The sequence below is a fragment of the Planococcus citri genome, chromosome 2, assembly GCF_950023065.1.
Source record: "Planococcus citri chromosome 2, ihPlaCitr1.1, whole genome shotgun sequence".
Taxonomy (NCBI): Eukaryota; Metazoa; Arthropoda; class Insecta; order Hemiptera; family Pseudococcidae; genus Planococcus; species Planococcus citri.
The window spans coordinates 47490882-47516316 of NC_088678.1; the positions used below are offsets into that span (position 1 = coordinate 47490882).

At 34.1% G+C, this 25435-nt stretch overlaps 1 protein-coding gene across 1 annotated transcript in view; it reads right to left on the bottom strand.

The window, feature by feature from the left end:
- RhoGEF64C (Rho guanine nucleotide exchange factor at 64C) overlaps positions 1-25435 on the bottom strand; it is a 163796-nt gene that overhangs the window by 26138 nt on the left and 112223 nt on the right. Inside the window, exon 2 of the mRNA XM_065350807.1 lies at positions 21769-21870. Coding sequence (XP_065206879.1) covers positions 21769-21828 — 60 coding nt within the window. The 5' untranslated portion in view covers positions 21829-21870. The remainder of the gene's footprint in view (positions 1-21768; positions 21871-25435) is intronic.

The window sequence follows — 25435 nt, forward strand, 5'->3', positions numbered from 1 at the left end:
GATATCACTTTAATACTCGTACTTAGCTAAGTAGGTACCTATTTCATTAAAATGGCAGGAAATTGAAAATTTTTTCTAATGGGTAGGAACTGATGAGGGAAACTCGATCGCTCAGTTATCATAGATTTCATTCATTTTTTTTCAGTATAGCATTACGACACACTGGGTGACCCACAAAAATTTCAATCTAGGTATCTTAAGCAGAAAAATTGAAGGTTCTTTAAATTGAATTCAAAAATTCACCCTATTTCTGTTCACCAACTTAATCTGCTTGATCTGCTCACTTTTTTCTAAATTTTTTTCTGTATCAAAAATTGTATGTTTTCATTTTTTTTAATTTCCTTCCAAAACCGTGCACAAAAATTCAAAAAAAAAAAAACTCATCAAGTAGGTGATGTGATTCGTAAAATAAAAGCATCTGAAAAATTTAACAAGTAGTCCGATCAAAACATTCTCAGTCGAGAGGCGAAATCATCGTACGATCATATCATTTTAGCGAGCACCTCTAATTCTTAGGATAGGCAAGCCAACCTGCACGTATAAACACATTGACATTCAGAGATGAACTTTCACCGGGACACCCTGTATACAATCTATCGATACATCACATCGCATAGCACATATACCTATGAATCAAATTACTCGCGTGTTTCATGATAGGAGTATAACACAACGAAAACTGAATCATCTTTCACATAGGTACTTCGAAAATTTGTTTATAATCAATTTTTACCCCTTGACCCATATTTATCAAAATACAAGTACATTCTGAAATACCGAAAAAATTATACGAATCAAACAAAAATTTGTTCGAGTCACTTAAACGAAAATGAAACGTGATCTTCATTGATGTTCATCATACTCTTGCTCACAATACACCCACTACAAAGGGTACCTTTATCATAACACGATTAGCTTTCAAAACCTTTTGAACAAGCATGTTTTAAATATCTAACTCATACCTCAACACTGGTACCCGTTTGGTCACAGTTAAATAATTTTTCTCTTCATTATTCCGCATACCTTACAGTTAAACAAAATGACCGCACGTTTGTGACGATAGCATAAACTAAAAAAGAGCACGAATTATGTAAAGCTTTTACTCATAAATATGCATGCGTACGGCGTATTCATCTTACCTACATATATCATTGAATAGTCTGCAGTCTACATTATAGCCTACCAGAGCAGCAAGCATACAACCATCCATACACTAGAACGGTCTACGATCGTTCAAACTAGTTATGTATGTTCAAAAATGCCCACCGATGCACGTAAGCGTGCTTCATCATCGATAAATACGGTAAAATCGAATTTCAATTTTTTTTTTAAAAATGAGTTGACCTTTTCTCCCGTCATTTGTTACTGCAATATTCTAATTCCGCCTTTGAAAAAAAAATACCGGATAACCTCGTGCTGAGAAAATCACTCGCAAATCCGCATATGAGTAATTTGCCCTCAAACCATTATCCAGCATTATCAACAGCACCCACCCATTTGTAGTTAAATGAGAGTAAAAATTTCCACGTTTAGAAAAAATTCTCCATCAATGCCAACGACTTTTTGGTTTTTTAGATTTTTCGATTGTTAAACAAATACTCATGTATGAATTTAATTATTATAGAAAACATCTACGTATATTTGTTATTTTTTAAACACTTCATTAAATGTAAAAAAAACAAACGTGTGATCCGGTATCATATTTATAAAAATGCTGGCTAGCTGGAAATTGATTACGCCATTTAATCTATATTGCATTTAAAATCGTGCAGCCTCGAGGATTCAATAACCTTGCATTACTTCCAGCCATATGAGTGTATTTAGCTATATCTATCTACAGTTCTGTGCATTTAAACTGGAAAAAATTAACAACGTTCTTATAGGTACAGGGTGTTCTAAAATATGTTTTAGTCATACTTTGAATTTAGGCAGTTACAAGTTTACTCAGGCAAGAAAAACAACACAAATTCAAAGAACACCTACTTTGACATTTTTAAAAAATTAGAAATTTTGGTGAATTACTAGTAATTTTTGGTAAACTTCTAGTAACTCTAGTAATTTTTGCCCGGTAAATTACTAGTCATTTTTGGTAAATTACTGGTCATTTTTGCTCGGTAAATTACTGGTCATTTTTGTCCGGTAAATTACTGGTAATTTTTGTCCGATAAATTATTGGTAATTTTTGGTAAATTACTAGCAATTTTTGGTAAATTATTGGTAATTTTTTGTAAAACAACATCATACCTACCCAAACCTATGCCACCTATGCTGAACGTTCTAACAATGGGACACCTCATACAAAATGCACATTTCACACATACGCATACTATACATTGCAATTTCGTGTAATTAAGAGAGAGAAAAAAATGATCCTAATAACAGTAGAAAATTGTGAATTACTATCTGAGAAAAAAATCTTGATCAATTTAGTTCATTTGGTACACGCTCTGGTCAGCCTTTCCTATATTTATTGTGCCATAAGGGCGAGACTCGAGTGTGTAATGTAACACAATGTACGATTTTTTTTCCAAATCAGTTCGACAAATATCACATAGCATAGGTATAAGTACTCGTAATGTTACAATTAGGAAATAGGTAATATATGTACCTAGGCACAACATATGTACCTATAATGTACATACAAAAAAAAAAATCGTTAAAATTTCAGTGACGTAACGCAACGTGAAATTAGGTACCTATAATATCTTTACGAGGTACAAATAAGCATCGGTTAATTGGACTGCACAATTGAACAATGAACATACCCCAGCCATTATTAAAACAACCATAACGTAAAAAGTAATTTGTCTGGCACACTAAATCCATGTACCTACTCCTAGACCTACAACAACGTCTACGACTGTAACTTTCGTATTTTTTGGTATTTGCACCTTTGGACTGCGAATAAAAATGCGGATATTTCTAAGGTGAAATTAGTCTGAAAATTGAATTAGATCATACTTTGGCTAACAGTCTCAAAATAATGAGGGTTCGAGGAGTTTTTTACGAGATAGGGCTTCGACGGCTTCGTAGATACAAATATTCCTGTAAGTCTGTAACCGAACAAAATTTCTCTCAATTAGTTTTCTGTCGGTAATAAAGATAGATGTAAAGACATAACTCTCGGCAAAACGTAGGTAATTTGGATTTCTCTCAAAAGATATTGGTGTTTTGATGAGAGCAGACATCATTACCACGGATAAGTATATTTTAGTAAAATCGAAGTTTTTTTTCCCAACGTGATTGGAAACTACGTAGTACGTAGGTACCTAGTTGATTGAAAGGTCTCAAAATTATGAGCAGTCTAAAAATTGAAAAATGTAACGCAACATATCAATGCAAAAAAAACACGAGGGATGATCGAGTTTTTAACACTCTCTCTCAAAAAACAACAAAATGTGACTTCTGAAAATTCATTCAAAAAAATTCAAAAAATTACCTAGGTTGTTTAAAAAATCAAAAAAAAATGCACCAATTGAAGTAGATTTTCGACTCAAAAAAAGCATGATTCCAAGACACCATTTAGCAACTGGGGACCGGACTTACAAATCAAATTTCAAAAACAAAGTTCTAACGTCGTAACGTCATCATACAGAGTCAGCCCATAAATTAACATAATGTACATTAGCCGTTAATTTCGATGTGGTCGACCAATTAAAAAAAAAAAAACAGACGAAATATAACATTTATACGACATAATTACATTTAGCTAGAAGGAAAACATGGCAGCGAAAGTTCTCACACCGTACGAAATTGAAATTGAAATTTCTACGTACGACTGATACGCGTTTATATGTATATTGGCTCTGGCGTAAATGTGAACGATGATCATCCGAGGTCAGCGACCAATGGTAATGATTTTTTATTACGGCAAGACGATTTTGATTTCCACTGGTAATCTTTTTATTATAATTACCTACAACGAAATCTCTCAATAATAATTTAATCTGGTTTAATACCTTTCTTGAAATCGGCATCGTTAATTACTTGATCTTCGATGTACAACAAATATCACTCGAAAAAACTCGAGCAAGTAAATGAAACAATTTTCAAATGACACAGTTTTTCAAATATGTTTAAAGAAAAAAAATAAAATGAATGAAAACGGACGAGAGAAAGTATAAGTAGGTAAATCAATTGCGCCAAGTAAAAGGTACTTACATTAGCGCTTTTAAAAAATAATCCAAACGTGTAAAACGATCGAGATCGACCGGATGAGAACCAATTCGATCACGATAACAAGTTCATAGGTTTCGTGTACATTATTTAAATGGTAAACTTGTAAACGAGACGGACGACGAAAAAAATTTCCAGAAAATTTCAATCACAAATTGTGTTGGTTGAGAGGAATTTTTGTCTTGTACATGGAATTGATCATGATCGTGTTCGGACGACATACGCGCGATTGTGATACGAGTTTTTACGAATAAATTTCGCGTTTCGCTCGATACGTTGCCAAGAACCAACGCCTTAGTTGATCCACAGGCCGCAACCCACGTTGCTTGGCCGATCAAGCTGCTATACAGTATGATCCATAAGTTAAAACGAAATCACCTATGAAATTTTTCATAAAAAATGCGATTTTTTAGCTAAAAATTTTTTTTATCAGAAAATGCAACTTTTTATCCAAAAATGCAATTTTTTATCTAAAGTGCATTTCTTTATCTGAAGATGCAATTTTCCATGCAAAAATGCCATTTCCCATGTGAAAATGCAATTTTACATCCAATACTGCAATTTTATAGCTAAACATGCAATTTTAAAAAAAATGAAAGTCATCTAAAATTCAATTCTCTTGTTTGAAAAATGAAAATAATAGATTCTTCAACACATTTTGAAGATTTATTTTTCTGCGAGATTGAGAATGGTTTTCCTGACTTTCGTCTTCATCTGCTCTTTATCTAGCTAGTACAGTTGATGGTACAAAGATTTTTTCACTTTTGAAACACACTGTACTACACTACTTAATTCTATTTTTAATAGATACGTTCGAATATTCTGCTCCCTTTTTTACATCAATTTTTTTTTCCTAATACCTATAGTAAAGGTATCTACATTACTTGTATTAGTACGCGATCAATAATAATTAATTGTTTTTCTCGCAGACGACGGTTCCACTTTCTTTCGTTTAAATGAAAAATTACATTAGGAATTGTTTTTGTATAAAGAAAAAAAGGTAATAATTTTACAGGTCAGTGAGTAAAGACGACAGATTTTTCGGATGTTGCAGTTGCCATAGAAGTATACCTATACAAGGAAATAGGTTCGAGTACCGGAGTATGATTGGTTGTTGTACTCGTTGTATTCCTGTAAAGATATTTATGCAGTTAAATAATACATTGTTAACGTTTTTCCAGATATACACTGTCATTGGAAGCTGAACTTCACGCAGGAATGCATTTTAATGGTTTGCGGTTCGCTATACACCATTGGCTTGGTTTTTACTCGGGTCGATGATTTCAAAGTATTAGCACTTCTATAGGCCTACACGAGTACAGGTAACAAGTATATCTATCTACTGATATTGCTGGAAATCATATCAAAATCGTGATCTTGTATACAAGCGTATTGTATGCGTTATTTTGTACACTTTAAAATAGCGATAATGTATTTTTATCGAGTATTTTGTAAATGAATACCGAAGAATTACGTGATTAATACCTCTACATGAGGTAATAAAATCGCCAACGAGATTAGATTACTCGGGTTTCGTATCATTATCGAATTTTCTTTCAACACATAATTCGGATATACACGTGGTAAACTATAAACAGAAAGATTTCAAGTGAAATAATCGTTTATGAATGGTTATTTTCCTAATTTTAATCATTCGTTCTTTAAACAGGTTGGTGCTCAGCTGTCAATCAATGCAATTGTGTAAAATGCAAGGTGATGACTGAATGTTTGAAATAAGATCTATAACCCGATTAGGTTCGCCTTTTCGTTAATTTTTATTAGGGTATTAATTTTCAAACGAATATATTGTTGCAAGGACTTTTCACATGGCCATACCATTCAAATGTAGGTAGGCAAGAAGGCACAATGCTCATTGTCTTTATGACTTTGATGTGAATTTTTTCACAAAAAAAAAATACAGATACACATAACTGAATTAGCTCATTTATTTCCGTTGCAAGAGGGTGAATTTCGATTGTATGTAGCTGGCATAAAAATTGAAATCAAACCAATATTTTCGTTGCATTTACCTATTCTTTACAAAAAAAGATCACAAAATCTTAGAAATAAGTAAAACACAATAATTTTTTTTCAGGGTTCTCTTACTTTACTTTTTTGGGAGGGGGTGAGGGGATTTTGGGTGAAGGACAGATGATTTTTTGATGGAAGAGTTGCCAAAAAAATAACTTATTTTTAAAAGCACACCTGATAATTTTTCAAACATGAAAAAATAACTACATAGTAGGTAGGTAATAATTCACAATAAATTACGACTTACGAGTAATTTACCGAAAATGGCCAGTAAATTACCAAACATTTCCAGTAATGTACCAAAAATTATAAGTACTTTACCAAACATTTCCAGTAACTTACCAAACATTTCCAGTTATTTACCAAAAATTACCAGCAATTTACCAAATAATTTACATGCTAAAAATTACCAGTAATTTATCAAAAATTACCAGTAAATTGCCAAAAGTAAAGTTACAAATTACAATTGATTTACCAAAAATGGCCAGTAGTTCAAGAAGCAAGAATGGCCAGTAATTCATCAAAAATTACCGGTAATGATTTCCCAAATTAAAATGCAGCACTTTGAAAAAAATTTTAGGCTTATTGAACCTTTTTGAAATTTTAAGATCTTGAGAGCAAACTTTCTCAGATTTTTAACCCTTTTCACCTCCCTTCCCATTGAATATGTACCTCCCGCATTTGACGGCATTTTCAAATAGATATCCTCTGTCAGATTTTCTCAAGTCGTGATTCTAAATTTTGATATAAATCATAGATTGTATTGTACCTACCTATCTTACCAATCAACGCTTAAATCGACATAAACGAATTTTTAGCGATTTTTCAATGAACAAAATAGGACTTTTGAACGAAATGTGGAACTTTTCCAGCATTTTTTTGATTGTCAGCAGCTCATCTCTTTTTTGCTGGAAGCTCCGTTTTTTATCAACCATGGCTGAAAGAAGGACTGAGAAAAGTTGGCATCCAAAAACAGCTCTAAAAAGCCAGGAAAATACTCAAAATTTGAAATACTTATTGCATCAAGTATGAAAGTTTGATAATTGATTTTTATGGTCCCCAAAATTTGATTTGAATACAAATTTTCCTGCTTCTTTTTCGAATCGAATCGAATCTGAAGAACCGCGGAATCAAATTTTACATATCAATCTCAAATGTGCTCCATTTTTGCATAGTTTTAAAATTTAGGAGTAGGTACAGATGGACATTTTTTTTTAAATGTTAATTTGTAAAACCATCTCAAAAAACTCACTTGATTAATACGAAACTGTAATCGTGAATGCTTCAATTGAATCGATTTTCTCCTGTTTGATTCAATTCAAGACACATTTTGTTTTTTTCCCAAATTACCTACCTAACAATTGTTGAAGAAATTAAATCATACTTAAATTTAGAAAACATCAGCTTTCAACCTCGATTGGATTAAATTGTAATAAATGTATTCACAAACCAGATTGAAATTTTCAAAATTTGTCAGATATAAAAAGAAAAGATGTTATGCAAAGTTGATAGACTTTGAGCAAAAACCCCAGTTGAATGATGTGGAATGACTCTGACAACATTTCCTTTCGTCAATCCTGGATTACGCCCCTTCCTTCTCTCATTACCATCATCCTGGTACATATATGCACTTCAACCAATTTTTTGCAAGAGGAGCCATTTTTTTTACAAGATAAAAATTTGATAAATCGATAACATCTGTGTATTTTTTTGAACTTCAGTCTTCCATAAGATAATTATCACGAAAAAAAAGAGCAAGCACAGTTATTTATTACTGCGAAAATCGATCCAGTCTCACATTATGCTTGTCAACTTGGTATATTTTACGCAAGCAACCTACAACCTAGATTATTAAAACCAGCATAACAGCTCAATTTCAAATACGAAAACGAGACGGAGACGATGCAGGTAATTTATCCTAAAAATCGAATCGAGTATCGCAGCCAACATTCTATGAATTTTTATCAAGTCACCAATCACTTCATTTCGCGAATTGCATCAAATAGGTAGATAACCGTTCATTTCTCTAGTCAAAGTCATCTTACTCTTAATTTAATCGTACGTAAGTAGGAAAAAAATTAGTCAGGTAAAATTTGAAAAAATCAAAAAAATCTGATACCGTTATTACCAGAGCAGCATAAGTTACCATTACCCAGGCTATTACGTAGGTATAGTTAAGTTACATATCTGCAACCGTTAGTTGATTCGTACGGTCATCGAATCTGAAGTGAACCATCGGCATCGCAAAACTGTCACCATTTAATCTATCGTTACGAAGGAGGTAAAAATGATACCTCATAGCAAGACTTTTTTTTTCGTAACGGTCGCGAGTATGAGAAAAAAATGAAATAAAAATTAATACCTTATGCTCGACTATATTTAGTCACAGATGGTTGAATACCACCATTGATGACCATCTTGATGCAGTAAGAGCCCAGTAGGTCTAGGTAAGTCCGTTACTTAACCAGAATAGGATATGCGTGAAAATATTCGCAAAAGTCATTGCTTTTTAGGCGATTACTTAGGTTACGTGAAATACGCATTCGATCGAAAGACTGCAACACCTCATCATAATTATATCACTGTAGAAACTTATAACTCATTAAGTTTTCGACATTTTTTTAATACTTATGAGACCCGATGCTAAGTACTAAAAAGCAACCCATATCAAGGTATAGGTAGGTAATTTATTTCGAAAATTCTTCTCCTATGTACCGTACACTAACACATTTTATAATAAGGTAAGTATATTGCTCACACCGTATGTTTTTAATAAAACCTATAGGTGTATTATAGGTATTCCAATACGTATATATTATCTTTATCGTATTTGCATCAAGATAAAAATTTAAATACTCTATCGTTTAGAAAAATCACCCAAGAATTCGAGTAATAAACATGTTAAAACGTTCGAAGAGAAACATGCTTGACAAGTCAATGTGCAAATTGTCGTTACTAGAGATACGTATGTAATAGGTGTGTTGGCTCATTACTCTTAGACATTTGTTAAATGATAAAAAATAGAGGTAAATGTACATCTTACTAATCAAATGAACATCTTTTCTACATACCTTACCTACCTACTTTGATTTACGAACAGTCGAACATATTTCGAAACTGAGTAAATCGTAAAAAATACAACTTCATTTTTATCTAGGCCTTTACTTGTATTCGATTCATCAAAATGATAGCTAAATCATCACGAAAAATGCCATAAAATGTGCCTGGCCCAACACCAAAAACAGATGGTTCAGATTATGGGTGACAATGATATGCAACTCTGACGACATTATCTCAAAATTATATGCCAACTCAAAAACATACGTATTACGTACACTTGAAATAGTCTGGAAAAGTATTCAAAATTCTTCTCAATTGTTCAGAAATTCACTCAGATCAAAACATGGTCTCGAAATCTTCAAAAAAATCCATTCAGAATCAAAACTCCAGCCCTTTAAATTTTACTACAGGGTAGAAGATTGTGTACAAAAATCCACCTAGGTATGTCATAAAGCGAAAAAAATATATTATACCTATTAAATTCACATAAACATAAAACAGACACATATTTCACCTTAGGAAAAAATTCCATAAATCGAATCCTAAGCGAATTTCAATCAGGAAAAACTTTCGCCCAATTCTTTGAGACCGTTACTTTTGGAGTAATTTACTTGGTCACACGCCGCGAGATAGGCGGTATAACAGTCATTTAAATACTGTTAAAATATTCCCTGAAAAATATACCTACGACGTCTCGTAAAATTCGTTAACAATATAGGAAAAAAATAAACTCATGGCATAGGCTTACAGCTGATACGAATACATAAGTATTTTGAATATTGTGAAAGTGTTACGAGAGCTCTAGGCACTGCGGGAGTTCTTCAAAAAGAATCATTTCAGGAGATCAAATATAATATCGAGTAAAAATGATACATCGGACCCATCTCGCAATTAAAAATAATCACAGAACGGTTTTAAAATAGAAGAAGAACAACTAAAAAAAAAGGAGAAAAAAACAATTACTACTTTACTTTTCTCTGTGGCGTGTTATTTATTGAAAAATTACTAATTTATAATGAATTTTATCTGCGGTACATCTCGTATCTCGTGGTGGTTGTCCTGTTGAATGAACGTGTTATAAAAACCGGTAGCTTAATAGTTTGGTTGTATTTTTGTTAACGGCTTAGGTCATCGGTGGTGGTTGGTGAGAACGATTGATGTGTTTTGTTATTCGATTTTGTGTATCGTTGGTCGACTGCTGAGTGTAATTATGTAATTTGTATGCGTGTAACGATGCGAGGGGGATGTCGAAGGTGAACCTTTTTTTTTTCTGGTGTTCTCCAACTCGGTCAAGTTAGATAGATATTTACGAGAAAAGTAAAATCAGAGCTGGAATCGAATTTACTTCTTTGTTTCTTGTACCTTGGTACAAGGTACCTACTCAAAATACTAAAACATATTTTTGTCAATTTTCTGTCACTTTCACACTCATTTTAGAATGTTTGTGATACCTACTTCATGAACTTCTAGCCAAATTTTATTCCTTTTTGATGACATTTGATCAATGAACTAATACATTTTCATGTCGACTACATGATGATATTAATGTTGATGTGAAATTTGACATCAACAAATACAATCTTTGAAAATTTAGTCAAGGTTGGTGTTGACATATTTGTGGACAATCAACTTTCACATTGTCATATCATCAACAACTCCAAAATATGGGAAAATAAAACAAGATAATATTTTTAAAAGTTTACTGAACTTTTAAATAGGTACTTAAACAAAAATTTTAGTTCTGAAAAATTGATTGAGATACAGTAAAAGCTCGTTATCTGAAAGCTGGGACTGGTCTCAAAAGTTAGTATACATACCCCTATTTTAAAAGAACTTGGTCTGCCAATCCGCAGCTGCTGCTTTAAAACTCAGCGAAAGCTAAAAAGTTCACAATTTCTCTGAACTTTCAGCCGAAAAAACTGATGGCTCAAATTGGTGCCAAATCATAGCATTTTTCGCGCTGAATCCGAATATGTATGTAGATCTTCCGACCCTAAAGTGCTGCCAAAGCCCCGCCACAGTGGCGTAGCCAGGATTTCCTCAAGGAGGGGGCAAAACCAGATTTTTAGGCATGAAAAATCGAAATGAGGGTTAGAAACTTATTGTGATGTGTGATGATTTCATGAAAATGAAGGCAAAATTACTGCTCGAGCGAAGCGAGAGCGAAAATTTTTAGAAAAAATGGGTACAAACAACAAAAAAACGCCCATTTTAGCATGTTTTCTTTCAAATTTTTGCTCGCAAGGGCCATGGCCCCCTTCGCCCCCCCTTGGCTACGCCACTGCCCCGCCAGACTGGTTCAAAGGCGGAGTAAATTTGGTAAATTTCAATAATTTCATGCTTTTATGTTTTTGGGCTATATCCTTATAAAAAGTTATAAAATTGAGTTGAAAATTATTTTCAAGCAGTTTAACGGAATGCTCTAGGGCTGAGATGATTTTTAGGCGCCGTAATTTTTCAAAATTTTCATTTAGGGGGGTGAGGCATGAGGGGAGTATCAATAAATTCACCAAACATGGCCTTGTGATACATCAAATAATAATTATAATGTTTTTTGGGCCATAGAATTCAATTATGACAATATTTTTCACATTGGAAGGTAATGGGGGGAAGGGCTGGAAATTTACTGCCCCTTTGAACCAGCCTGGCGGGGCTTTGGCAGCACTTTAGGGTCGGCAGATCTACATAATTCGGATTCAGCGCGAAAAATGCTATAATTTGGTACTAATTTGAGCCATCAGTTTTCTCGGCCGAAAGTTCAGAAAAATTATGAACTTTTGAGCTTTTGCTGAGCATTAAAGCAAGTAGCTGCTGGTCGGGGGACCGAGTGATATGAAAAATATTGCCATAATTGAGTTCTGCGGCCCAAAAAACTATATTTTGATGTATCACAAGGCCATATTTGGTGAACTTATCGACACCCCTGACCCCTCCTTATGCCCCACCCCCCAAAAATGAAAATTTTGAAAAATTTTGGCGCCTAAAAATCATTTTATACATAAAGCATTTCGTTAAGCTGCTTGAAAATAATTTTTAAACCGATTTTATAGCTTTTTATACGAATTTAGCCCAAAAAGATGAAATTTGCGAAATTTGACCCCCCTTTGAACCAGTCTGGCGGGGCTTTGGCAGCACTTTAGGGTCGGCAGACCTACATATTCGGATTCAGCGCGAAAAATGCTATAATTTGGCACCAATTGGAGCCATCAGTTTTCTCGGCTGAAAGTTCAGAAAAATTGTGAACTTTTGAGCTTTCGCTGAGCTATAAAGCAGCAGCTAAATCTCGACGTCGGTTGTCGACCATTCTTGTAAGGGTAAACTGTATATATTCTTACAAAACATGTACCATGAGTGTAGAATGTGAGAAGAAAATCTCAGCCTTTGAAATATCGTGTTGCGTGAAGGTAAAGCTACTTGAGAGTGTAACGACCCTGAATTTTTTCAAACTTTGTTAACCCCAAAAAACAACCCCAAAATCCACTTTGAAAACTTCAAATAGGTACCTAGATGTACATAGAAGGGAGTCCAAGATCCAGAAAAAAAGCAAAAAACTAGGTATTTTTACATTTTCTGGTGAAGGTATTTTCCATCACTCACTGGCAATTTTTCAGAATTTTTCGAGTGGTGATCGCTTCTCCATGGCCATAAAACCATTTGGAAGCGCATTTTATTTTCCCACCCACAATTTGGTTTGAATTTTTTTTTCTTGCAATATATGATCAAAGATGCCAAACTACACCATCTACCTGAATTTGGACCGAATTCGTCAATTCCATTTTATACTTAGTCTTTATTTAAATAAAATGAATTGTGCCATTCACCCTCTGGGTGACCTACGCGGCTAAAATTCATATGTGGACCAGTATCAATTCGAAATATGCACATCATATAATTATGTATTTCAATTTCAGCATAATTAGAACTCTTTCGATTTTTTTCGTACTAACCCATAATGGGATTTCGGTACAAATTCAGGTTGATAGTGTAGTTCAATGTGTTTCAGCTCTTAGACCAGATGGACGATGTGTAATCTTTTTTTCTCGTAGGTACGTTCTTAGTTCTTACCTATACAGATGATCATAATGCGATTTAAATGCATGTAATCACGCAATGTATCGTCGCCGCAACTCGACGACAATCTAATAAATTACTCGTTGACACGGCCACGAGCCATCGACAATTTATTAACGCCGACTTTAATTAATCGTTTTTTAATACGCGGAAGTCGACGCGATGTAGTCGCGGCGCCCGTAATTTGTATAAATCTAATGTACCGTTTAAGGAAAATGTTAGGTAATAGAAATCACACAGGGGGTAATTTTCAATTGACAGAACTAGAGATTATAACTGATTTACGCTAATTGAAAAGCTCCATTAACTTTGTATACATCTGTACCGTTATAAGTCGAGGTGGGCATGAACAATCATCTAGCCATAATGATAACGCATTTAGGGCACAATTAATTCGAACTGACATCGTATCCATGTTTTGCTCGCCACAAGATGCGAGGAAAATACCTCAAAAAGAACGCGTTGGTCGCTTAGCGGTATTATAATTTTTTTAATGCTTACAAATATTTTCTACACATAATACGTAGTACGAGAACAGCCGCCGCCTCGTATTAGTGAAAACAAGGAAATGATGTTTTCGATTTCGTAAATTCGATGACTCGTACACTCGTTCCACATTCCAACATTTTTGCACCGACTAAAATCCACGAAGGTATACTTACATCGAATCGAAATTATTTTAGCGAAAATTTTCTCAATGATTGAGCACACTTCACCGCAATGTCCGCTTTTTCAAATACACGGTAATTCATATAAATGGAATTCTTTGGCGAATAATTTTATTACTCTGGGTTCACTCGCTGGTAGTACCACTCCGAGTTTGAAATTTTTTGATAATTTCAATTTCACTGGACACGCGTATGCTGTTCTTCTGGTCCCTCGTTCACCTAGTTTTTTTTTCTCTTTCGTTTTTTCCCCCGTATCTGGATACCTCGTGCTAATGCTTTTATAGCTTTATAAAAATCCAGAAGCTGGTGTACTTCAGATGCACCGTTTGATGCGCATTTTTCTCTAAAAAAGAACATTTATTAGACTCGATACCGCGTAGTTGCAGGTCTTTACGTCGGTACGAGTAATTAAAATGAAAACCTGTGTTAAAAGCTGCCCAATATGTGGAGAATTCTTCTTCCAAGGCAATTAAACTTTTACAATTTATACGCGTAAAAGTACCACCTTTCACTTTTATAACTCACACGCCGCTGTTCAATGATACTCGATTATTTATTTGTGTATTTTTTCGAATTGTAAAGTGTAAAATACGTTATAGAAAACTACTGGCATTTGTGTTATAACCTTGATCGCCTTCTGGCTAAGATAGGATACAGGATGCTGACATATTACAACGATTTTTCGCAGTTTACGAGGAACTTACACGATTTCTCAGGCATCGTCGGTCGGTGGAAAAGTCGAGTGCTTCAGAATTTTGAGTTTTCCAAATTGCCAAAAAATTGCATAAGTAAAGGGGAAAAAAATTAAGTAGCCAGTTACTGATCTGTAAAACATCGTTTTTGGTTAGATTCTAACCACACGAGACCGAATTCTGATCCCTATCAGGAGGGAACATGATTTATTTTAGTAGAATGTGGGGAGGGGAGGGGAGGGAGAGGGGGCATATTTTTTTAAAAACTGCAAAATTTTAAAAAGTACGAATCATTATTATGACTTTATGTCTAAATTGAGGTGAATTTGGCAACATTGGCTTAAAATGTCATTGGAAGTTGACAAAGTAGGCATTTATACACTTCAAATTCTAGAAAAATTTCGCCAATAAAAAGAACGAGAAACAAAAAATGATTCGATTCACGAAGACTTCGGCATATGACAATAGGAAGAATTCCAACCCTTCCTTCAATCTTCTGGGAAAACTTTTTTCTCAAGGGGGACATCCTAAGGGACATTTCAAAGCAAACTTGCTAAAAAAAAAAGTTGGCCATACCAACAAAATGATGTTCTGTTTTTGAAAAATTCCACAAAATCTGTAGAAAGTATGTACTGTGCAGAGTAAATTTCGGCTTTCCAACTCCATTTTGATGAAATTTTACAGAAATTTCAAGTTTCAAAAAATTACTGGAGGCTCTAAGAATTTTCAAAAAGTTGCTGGAGGCTCCAAAATGATTCAAACTCACCAGCAGTCAACTTGATAGCGTGTTCAAGTTGGAGTGCGTAAATTTCGGATTTTCAACTTCATTTGACGAGATTTTGTGGAAATTTCAACTTTCAAAAAAACTACTGGAGGCTCCAGAACTGCTCAAATCGGCTTGAAACTATTTCCAATCGATTTGGCCGGTCGGAAATAAGGTGTATTCCAAATTTCAGCTTTCTACGTCAATTTAGTGAAATTTTGATTTTTTTCATTTTTTTTCAAAAATTCATCAAAAATCGAAAAATACACTTCAGCTCTTGAAATTTTGGCTAGTGATAAATTTTTGCATGCTCTTTCGATCTAGCTTCGTCCAGTTCAAAAAATTTCGTGCGAGTCGGAGTCTCAGTTGGAATTCAAAATCTGCGATTTCGGCTCACCTGTCAAACAGTAGGATCAACTTTTTTTTTGGAAAGTTTGTTTTAAAATGTTCCTTAGGATGTCTCCTTTAAGAAAAACGTTGTCTCAGAGGATCGGAAGGGGGAGGAGTGCAATTCCTATTGTCATATGCCGGACCAGAATCAAATAACGATATTTTCAATCGGAATCATGAATACGAACCCAAGTAGCATTCTGATAAATGAAAAAATCTCTTTCACTTACGAAAAAAAAATTAAAATCAATGGCGCCACAAATAAAGACATCAGTTAAAAAATCAACCCTAATTTTTCCAGTCTAAAATTACGTAAGTATTTTTTCAAATCCTGAAATTCAAATAATTTTAAACGAGCCTTTTCTTTTTGAAACGGGCGCCAATCCACAACATGGCTCGAAAACATTACGTGCGTACTACGCAGATAGAAAAATACCCCAAAACACCTTTTTTTTTTACCATACAAAATTACAAAACTATAACGAAATCAAGACTGACGAGCGAGAGAGAGAGAAGGGAAAACTCCAATTCAAAAGGCCTACCACGCCTTCTTTTTTTTCTTAACGTGATTCTCGACTTGACAGTTTAATAATGCCAATAATTCTATAGGGATAATAATGGGTCCCTGTTATTGGATTACACACCGCGGCAGCTCGCTAACCTATCTTCATGCACTGATTTCTTCTTCTTGTATGTTGCACACGCTGCTCGGCGATAATTACGTAAATCATTTAAATACGAGCTATTACAGAAATATTTTATAAAATTTTACCACCGCTGTTTTTTCTCAAGTCTCAACCACGATGAGGAGACTTTCGTGCACGATAATGAAATCGTAAAACGAACTGACAGAAAGGTTCACGTATTAGGACAAGTTCACGAACGAGGTATCTTATTTAATCGGTCTGTTATCGCGTTTAATTCCATCGCAAGTTAATTAGTAAATGACGATTAATTTACGATGGTAAAGCTGGTATCGTTGCACTGCGAAGTTGACAATCGACTGGTTGTAATTTCGTACCGTCATCGATGCTTTTTCGACATTTTAACCCGAGATCGTAAGTATAATCCGCGCGTTAACCTTCGTAAATATTAAACTAGTCATGTTGCCAAAAAAAGTCATTTTTTTATCGTGAAAAATGTCACTTCCGGCTTATCTCGAGTAAATTTATAGCTTCTGGTCAACGCGTAAGTGTTCTATTCGCGAGTTCATTAGCCTTAAGAATTAATACAACAATTCGAACGTTTGCTCAAGTTTGACTACGTCGAACTTGAACTAGCAAAATTTTTTTCCAAATAAAATCCCCTTGACCTTTTGATTTTCGCCTTGAGCTGGAGCAGCATCGTCTGTGTATACAAAATTTCGTAACTTGGTAAAAGTTGTCGAGTATGATTTGGTGTGTGGTTAACACCACTGAATACTGAACTACGAGTAAACTAGCCTGCGAGAAAATAAAACCTATGCTCGTAAGAGAATAAAGTCTCTTTATCATGGGCCGAATGAAAAAATACCACTTACCAGCTCGATATATTTTTTTATTGCGGTATCATTTTCCATACAATTGATTCTACTGTTATGGCCAAGTCAAGGTTAATTATTTGGGATTTAAGGTCATCGAGCTCGATGGTGTCTAATTCTAAAAATCTTTACGTATCTAGGTATATACTTTCATTTACTAATTTATCCTTTCGATTTTTTATGGTAAAATTGTATTACTTTGTGTACCCTCGTTTTCCTGGTCGATAACTACAAAAAAAAACATCGGACTCGAATGCTAGCCTATCATGAACTTATAAAGTAAGTACCTACAAAAAGAGTACAGTGTACTGCTTTGAAAACGTGTATCGACAAGGAAACGACCCTCTTACATCATTTTGCTCGCGTACATTGCCCCAGTAAACATCTCCTCTGGTTTGTGTACTATGCCTGTGCAACTTCAACATTGAACTTTTTCCAGTCCCAGCATCACGTTATTAGAATTAATTATCGCCGACGTTGATTGCGAATCGGAAATACGACGCCGTGTTTGACTAAAGCGAGGTCATCTATGTCCTAGATACAACAGTCGAGTCTGACTCGACTTGTATCTTTGCAACAGCACATGCATATCTATCGAGAGAAATACACAGAATCTAAATACAGTACGTCTACGTACTCGTACAATACATGGTAAAATTGTACGTACATAAAAGTTGCTACAAAACTGTAGAACCTAAAGTTGCATCAGTTTTACTATACGTATAATGCTACATAAATTACTCAGGCTACTACATTTTGCAGCGAGAAGATAATTTATGCGTAAATAAAATTGTTTGGCAGGGTCAACAGCATACAATTTCATGCTCGAGATTTATTTCACGATACGTTAACCTTATTTTAGTTTTGGATCTCTATAGACTCTAGCTATCTACACGGTAAAAAATATAAAATTCTGACATTTTTCATGTTGTTGTTGTTGTTTTTTTTCTCAACAGGAAAGGATATGGGGGGGGGGGCAGGAAGGGAAAGAGGTAGGATTCGAGCAATCTTGGAGCCTACATTAACTTTTCAAAAAATACAATCTCAAAATTTGAGATTGTATTTCCAACTTGATAAAATTGAATTCATTTAATGAATTCAATTTTATCAAGTTGGAAAGCTAAAATTCCGTATAAGCCACATTTTCAACGACGAAGATCCATTGGAGGAATTATCGAATCATTCTTGAGCTTCCAGCACATTTTTTTGAAAATTTCAGTTACCTAAAAATTTACTCAAATTCGTCCAAACTACCTCCATTCGATTCGGTATGACGAAAACTGGACATAAACCAAATAATGTGTTTTTCGAACTGTGTTTGTAAAGCGAATTTTCTTGATTTTTTTGCTACGAAGTCGTAAGAGAAAAATAATATGGAGTTGATCAGTGAAGAGTCGATTTTGAAAAATGGCGCGCACTTAGTCAGGTGGGAGCAGGCCCCTCGCAAAAAGTTCATTTGGAATGACTTAAGAAAGTTGTTGGCGAACTAAACTTTCCAAAAATGAGCTGAAAGCTTCAGAACAACTCAGAATTGCCAATGGCCGATCTGAGAAATAGGAAATGAGGTACCTACTACCTAAAATTCAGTTTTCTAGACTTCAGATGGTGTTAAAATTGGAGTGCATAGTTAATTGCAGCTTTCCATCTCCATTTGATGACATTTTGGGGAAATTTCAAGTTTCAAAAATTTACTGGAGGCTCCAGTAATTTTAAAAAAATCGCTGGAGGCTCCAAAACGACTTGAAATTCACCTGCAGTCCACTTCATAGCGTATTGAAATTAGTTTGCAGAATTAATTTCGGCTTTCCAACTCCATTTTGATGAAATTTTGTTGAAATTTCGAGTTTAAAAAATCTGCTGGAGGCTCCAGAACTGCTCAAAACGGTTTGAAACAGTTTCCAATCGATTTGGCAGGTCGAAAGTAGGGTATATCCCAAATTACAGCTTTCTAGGTCAATTTGGTAAAATTTTGATTTTTTTCTCTCATTTTGGCCAAAGTTTGATTTTTGAAAATTCACCAAAAATCGAAAAAGGCACTTTACCACTTGAAATTTTGACAGGTGATGAATTTTTGCCTGATCTTTCGATCTACCTTTTTAGGGTTTAAAAATTTTGTTGCAAGTCCTCTGTTGGAACTCAAAACCTGCGATTTCGGCTAACCTGTCAATCAAAATGACCGCCATTTCGTAAGTAGGGCCACCTTTTTTTTTAGTACAAGGGCTAGAAATGTTGCTTAGGACTCCTGCTTTAAGAAAAAAGTTGTCCCGGAGGTTCACCCGGGGGGGGGGGTGCAATAGATCCTTATGTGGGCTCCCCGACTATAAAGTTACTGTTTTTATAAATTTACAAAACTTCAATTTTTTTTCTTTCATCTTGAAGGGGAAAAAATGCTGAAATATCATTAAGTGAATAATTATTTGCGAAAATTTTCACTTTTTTGTTCTGTATCAACTGGCTTCACTACATTTTCAGCACTGCAGCACTATATAGTCTCACTTTTCGAAAAAAATTACAAAAACCCCCAAATTGTAAAATTTTTGCTTCTTGACAAAATTTTTACTTTTTACCGAAATTGCTCATCATGATTTTCATTTTTTTTTTTTTTTTTAGATTATCCGAAAGCATTGCTTTTTTGTCAGAAATTACCAAAAAGTGTTAATATTTTTTGCCATTAAGGTGATTTTCAAAAACTCTTGCTTTTTGCCAAAAATTGTTTTTTTTTGCAACAATTACAAAAATTCTCACTTTGTTGTTCGATCTACCTTTGTACGGTTTAAAATTTTTTATGCTAGTCTCATGTTGGAACGCAAAATCTGCGCTTTCGGCTGACCTGTCAATCAAAATGGCCGTCATTTTCTAAGTAGGGCCACTTTTTTTTTGTGGACATTAGAAATGTTCCTTAGGACTCCCCCTTTAAGAAAAAAGCTGTCCCGGAGGATCGGCAGGGGGGTGCAATTGATCCTTATGTGGGCTCCCCGACTAAGCTCATTTTCCACGATCCAGCCTCCCCAAAATTTTTGAACAGAATAAATGCAAATCGAAAGAGCGCACAGAAATACATCACCAGCAAAAATTTCAGAGGCTAAAAGCGCATTTTTTGATTTTATCTGAATTTTTGAAAAACAAATGCCCAAAAATGCTGAAATCATATTTTCACCAAATTCACCCACAACGCTCAAATTTGATGAATACCTTGCTTTTGACCATCCAAATCAATTTGAAACAGTTTCGAACCGCGTTAAGCAGTTCTGGAGCCTCCAGCAGATTTTTTAAATTTAAAATTTTCGTAAAGTGCCATGAAAAACTGTATTAGCGCATTCCTCTGGAGATTTTATAATGAAAATGTGAAAGAAAGATTCACTGTGCTGTGACGTATATGACAAAAAAAAATCGAAATAAAGTTGCTCTAATTTCGACATATGAGTCGACTGGAAATTATTTTAAGCCGTTTTAGACTCTGCAGTAATTTTTGGACTCAGCATGTGGAAATGTAGGTAAATTGTAGTTTTTCAACTTCCTTATGATGAAAAAAATGTGGAACTTCTCAAACTGACTTGAATCGACGGGGGAGGGGGGAGGGGAGGTCGAAAATAGGGTAGGAAAATAGACTACTAAATTCCAGCTTGATTTTTTCATATTTTTGTGACTTTCATTTTCAAAAATTCACTAAAAATCGAAAAATGTAATTGAAGCATACGTTTCCAAAACGCACTAAATCCAAAAAAATATTGATAAGAAATTCATGGTATTTAGTATAATTTGGAAACGTAAAAATGGCTTAAATTGGCTGATTTTTCGATATGTTGTAGCCAGCAAGACCCTTGGACACAACATATAAAAAAATCAGCCATTTTGGGCCGCAACTTTATGCTAGATGGCCTTGCAACCTCAGAATCTTTGAAAATGGACTTAGTGCGTTTTGGAAACGTATGCTTCGATTAGCATTTGAAATTTTGTCTGGTGATGTATTTCGTATGCTCGTTCGGTTTCAATTTCCCCGGCTCGTTAGATATACGAATGATGATTCAAAAATTGAAAATTGCATAAATAGGTATTGGAAGATTTCACGGCTTTTCGCAATATTTTTTTTCCAACGACCTTCTTCCTCCTCAACAAAAGCGAATGGAAGCCGGAACATGGCGTTTTTTGTCTAACACAAAAATCACAATTTTTGGAAGAATTATTTTTTTCAATTTTTGAAGCCCTATTTATACGACCTCACTTTTCAGAGATAGATAGGAACAGTAGCTACCCAAAAATGAATGTATATTAATGTGTATATTTCAAATAAGACCATAAGGACAACAGGGTCATTGCGCCTCTTCTTCTTGAACTCACAACATAATTAATTTCACCCGTATTAAAATTAAGAAGAAAAATTGGTCAAAAAAAAATTACCTGCAATTTGTATGGTATCCGATAATGCGGCTTCTCGGGTACAGTTGAATGCCGTCGCATGGCAAGGCGACAATACCTATATATTTTTCATCCTCCGCACATCTGCAATAAGACCAAAATACCAACCGAAACATTTAATAAACTATATAATACCTCATTTAGGTTCTTATTCAAGATGTCAAAATGATACGGGTATTCGTAAATAAGGCGTCAGTGTACAATTATTTACATATACAGCTATACATTAAGTAGGTAGATCTATCTAGGTAATAACGTCGTCTGGTACGTAGGTATAAGCCCGTTTAATTACTGCTCAGACCTCAGACTCAATTTCAAAGCTGTATCTCATTCGACGCTCGGCTCGTTTTGTTTTTTTCTCTTTCGTCTTCACAAAATGACCAAGAGAGTAATTCGCAATTTGATAAAGTATATAGTATTACCTTCAGCCATATTTTCCGAACAGGTTGTAGCTTTTCGAGACGTGACTAACGTGATAATTCACCGGTTACGGATATGTAAAGCGGACGAGTACACGTATACGACGCGTAAAAACATTAAAATCTCAAATGAAACTGAACAATAACGATACGAAAGACTTTTCAAAAGGGAAAAAACCACATTTCTTTAGACTTAACCGCGCGTCTGCCATTAAAATAGCAAATTTAACGAGACCGCGGTATGCCAACGACGAGACGCGACCATACGACTTAAAGGTACGAGTAAGTACTGAAAAAAATAAATAAATAAAATACTCGTACCTGGCTCTGGATAAGTTTTTTTTTTTCTATACGCAGACACTTTACACAGGCGAAAAGCAAAATCACACCTGTATTTTGAAATTGAAGCTCGACACGAGATCGAATATCGCTTTCAAATCAATATCAACGACCGCCACTATGTGAAGCGTTAAATTCGAGTATTTAAATTCCAATTAATACTTCAAGGACTCGCGATGATATCCATTTCGGCTCGTCTTTTTTGATAATTTAAAGTAAAATTCTATTCGGAGGCGAGCTGATCTGATAAATTAATATACCATTACACCTGGGTAGGTACAGGTACTAGGTATAAGATGTAGAGGTAAATACCGAATAGCTATTCGCATATCTTTACTCGCCCGCACACCTTTTTGTATATAAAAATATGATACTAAGTATAAACATTTTATATCGAATATCTACATTTTATGCCTTTCGGATAACTTAATTCTAATACCAGAAATTTTTCCCCAATCAATGCGACAAAGTCATTTCACTCTTATTACATAAGACGCCGCATTCCTCTATTTACCTTATCGGTAATTTGGTTATATCAAAGGAGTACCTGATGCATTATCAGTAACGTAGGTACATTAAAAAAGTAAGCAAATTCATAAAGTCGGTATTAGTTCAAGCATATAATACAAAAATGCCAAAGTCAATGTATACAGATGCACATATTATGTATCCAGATCCGCCTTAGCTTCGTGTGATTTGGAAGTATATTAAACTCGCTCGGCATTTAGCACCAGTATGTTAATTTTGCTCAACGTACGAGAGTAAAAGTGTCAGGTGTAATCACGAGAAAAACCTTTTGTCCGCAGATGAGAACCATGTTAACATGGTGAAGAAAATCGAGAATATGCTAATGAGCTATACATACTCGTATTTGTAATTTTGTATCTTGGCAGAAGTGTTTCGTTTTCAATCATTTGAAAATAAATTAGTTTGGTTGCAGTAGGTAGGTTTCGTGGAGGATTTGTAAAACCGATGAATATTGATCAGTGGAGCAAACGGGAAAAAAGGCAGGTTTTCTGGGCGACTAAGCTGAATGAAAAATATGAAGAAGTTTTCTCTCAAGTGGATATCGAAATATCATTTCAAAATTCGACAACTGTCTCAAATTACCAGCAAATTGAATCAAAAATATAAGAAAATCAATTATAAATCAAAGAATTCATGAGACACTTGAAAACTGATTTAAAAAATCGTAAAAAAATACATTGAAAATAAATCTGTCATTCAAAAAATACCTGAAATTTGGTTCGAAATTGAGAAGTTATTCCAAAACTATCTGTAAATTGAATCAAAAATGTAGACAAATTGATTATAAAACAGAACATTCAAAGACTATACATACAACTGCTTTTTTAGAATTATTGTCTTATACATTTTTTCCAAAATTAGAAAGTTATCCCTCACATGTCAAACCAAAATGTCTAGAAATTGTTGGAAAATCAATTCAAAATCGTTTGTAAATAAATTGGAAAGAATCTCAAAATCATCAATTGTCCGAAAATCGATCCAAAATTATGTAAAAATACATCAAAAATGAAATTGTCACCCCAAAAATCGTCACAAAATGTGCAAGTGCGACTAAAAAAAGGCGCAATTTTGAAATTCTCAGAACCAAAATTTTACAGCATGAAATTTACCTATATAAAATACTCCAAAAATATAGGATTTTTACCCCAAAGCATCAAAAAATCAATCAAAAATTTAAAAAAAAAACGATTCCAAAACTATCGGGAAGTCAAATAAAAAACATGGAGAATAAATCACAAATTGAAATTTATTTACAAATCGCTTGGAAATCGATTCATGATGTTTTGAAAATACTTCTATCATTTCGAATTGATACACTTATTATCAATATTTACTGAAAATCACAGATTACTCCCAAAATTATCTGAAAATTAGAAACAGCTCGTAAATTTTGTGAAAAAGGAAAATCATTCCACAAAGCATCGAACAAAAAAAACAAAAGAAAAATGTGAAAATTATATTATACAACTTGTTCATTTTCTACATTTTTTTGGGAGAGGGAGGGGGAGGGGATTTTACCAAAAACTTGGAAAGTTTCATTTTTTTATTGCATTGCGATGGTGTGAAACTGAAATAATTTTAGTTCTAGTTCATTCCAGTTTCAGTTCAAATTGCAGTTCCAATATTCTAGTTTTAATTTTCAGGCTTAATACTTACTATTTGTTGGTCAATTTTTTCAATTTTGGAAGTCTATTTTTGTTACAAATTGGACTCTTTTTCCCCCAGTTAAATTATTTGTGCATCGAATAAAGTCATTAAACGGTATTCTTGAGGCCACAAAATTGAACTCAACAAACCAACATGAAAATTTTTGAATTGAAAGGGTTACAACAGTTTTAGTTCCAGTTTTTTTTTTTGTCCCAGCTCTAGTTTTTAGTTTTTACATCACTGTTTTAATGACCAGAGCGGGAAGTGAGGTATGAAGAAATCATAAGAAGACAATCTCAGGAACCCTATTTCTGAGTCTTCTGGACCTATAGCTTGTTTTAATGCATTTTGAAGGGGAGGAGATGATTTACTCATGCATGATTTTAAAAAACAGAATTGATGATAGAGAAACGCTGAGAGGACTATTATTAATATTTTTTTTCCAAGTTTAAAAATGCAAAATCCAGAAATATGTAGATTTACAATTTTTCAGACTCTTACCATGAAAAAACGTTAAATTTTCGTTTTATTTACTTGATGATATTTTTTTGAAAATAATTAATTAAGTACATAATTATAATTGTAGGAATAAGATTTTGTTAATTATACTGCCTTGCCTCATCTTAAGATTAGTAAAAGGATGAATTGAAAATTTGATTTGCTGATGGATTAATACTTGAAATTTTTCTTATTTAGGCCTACGAATGACCTCCATT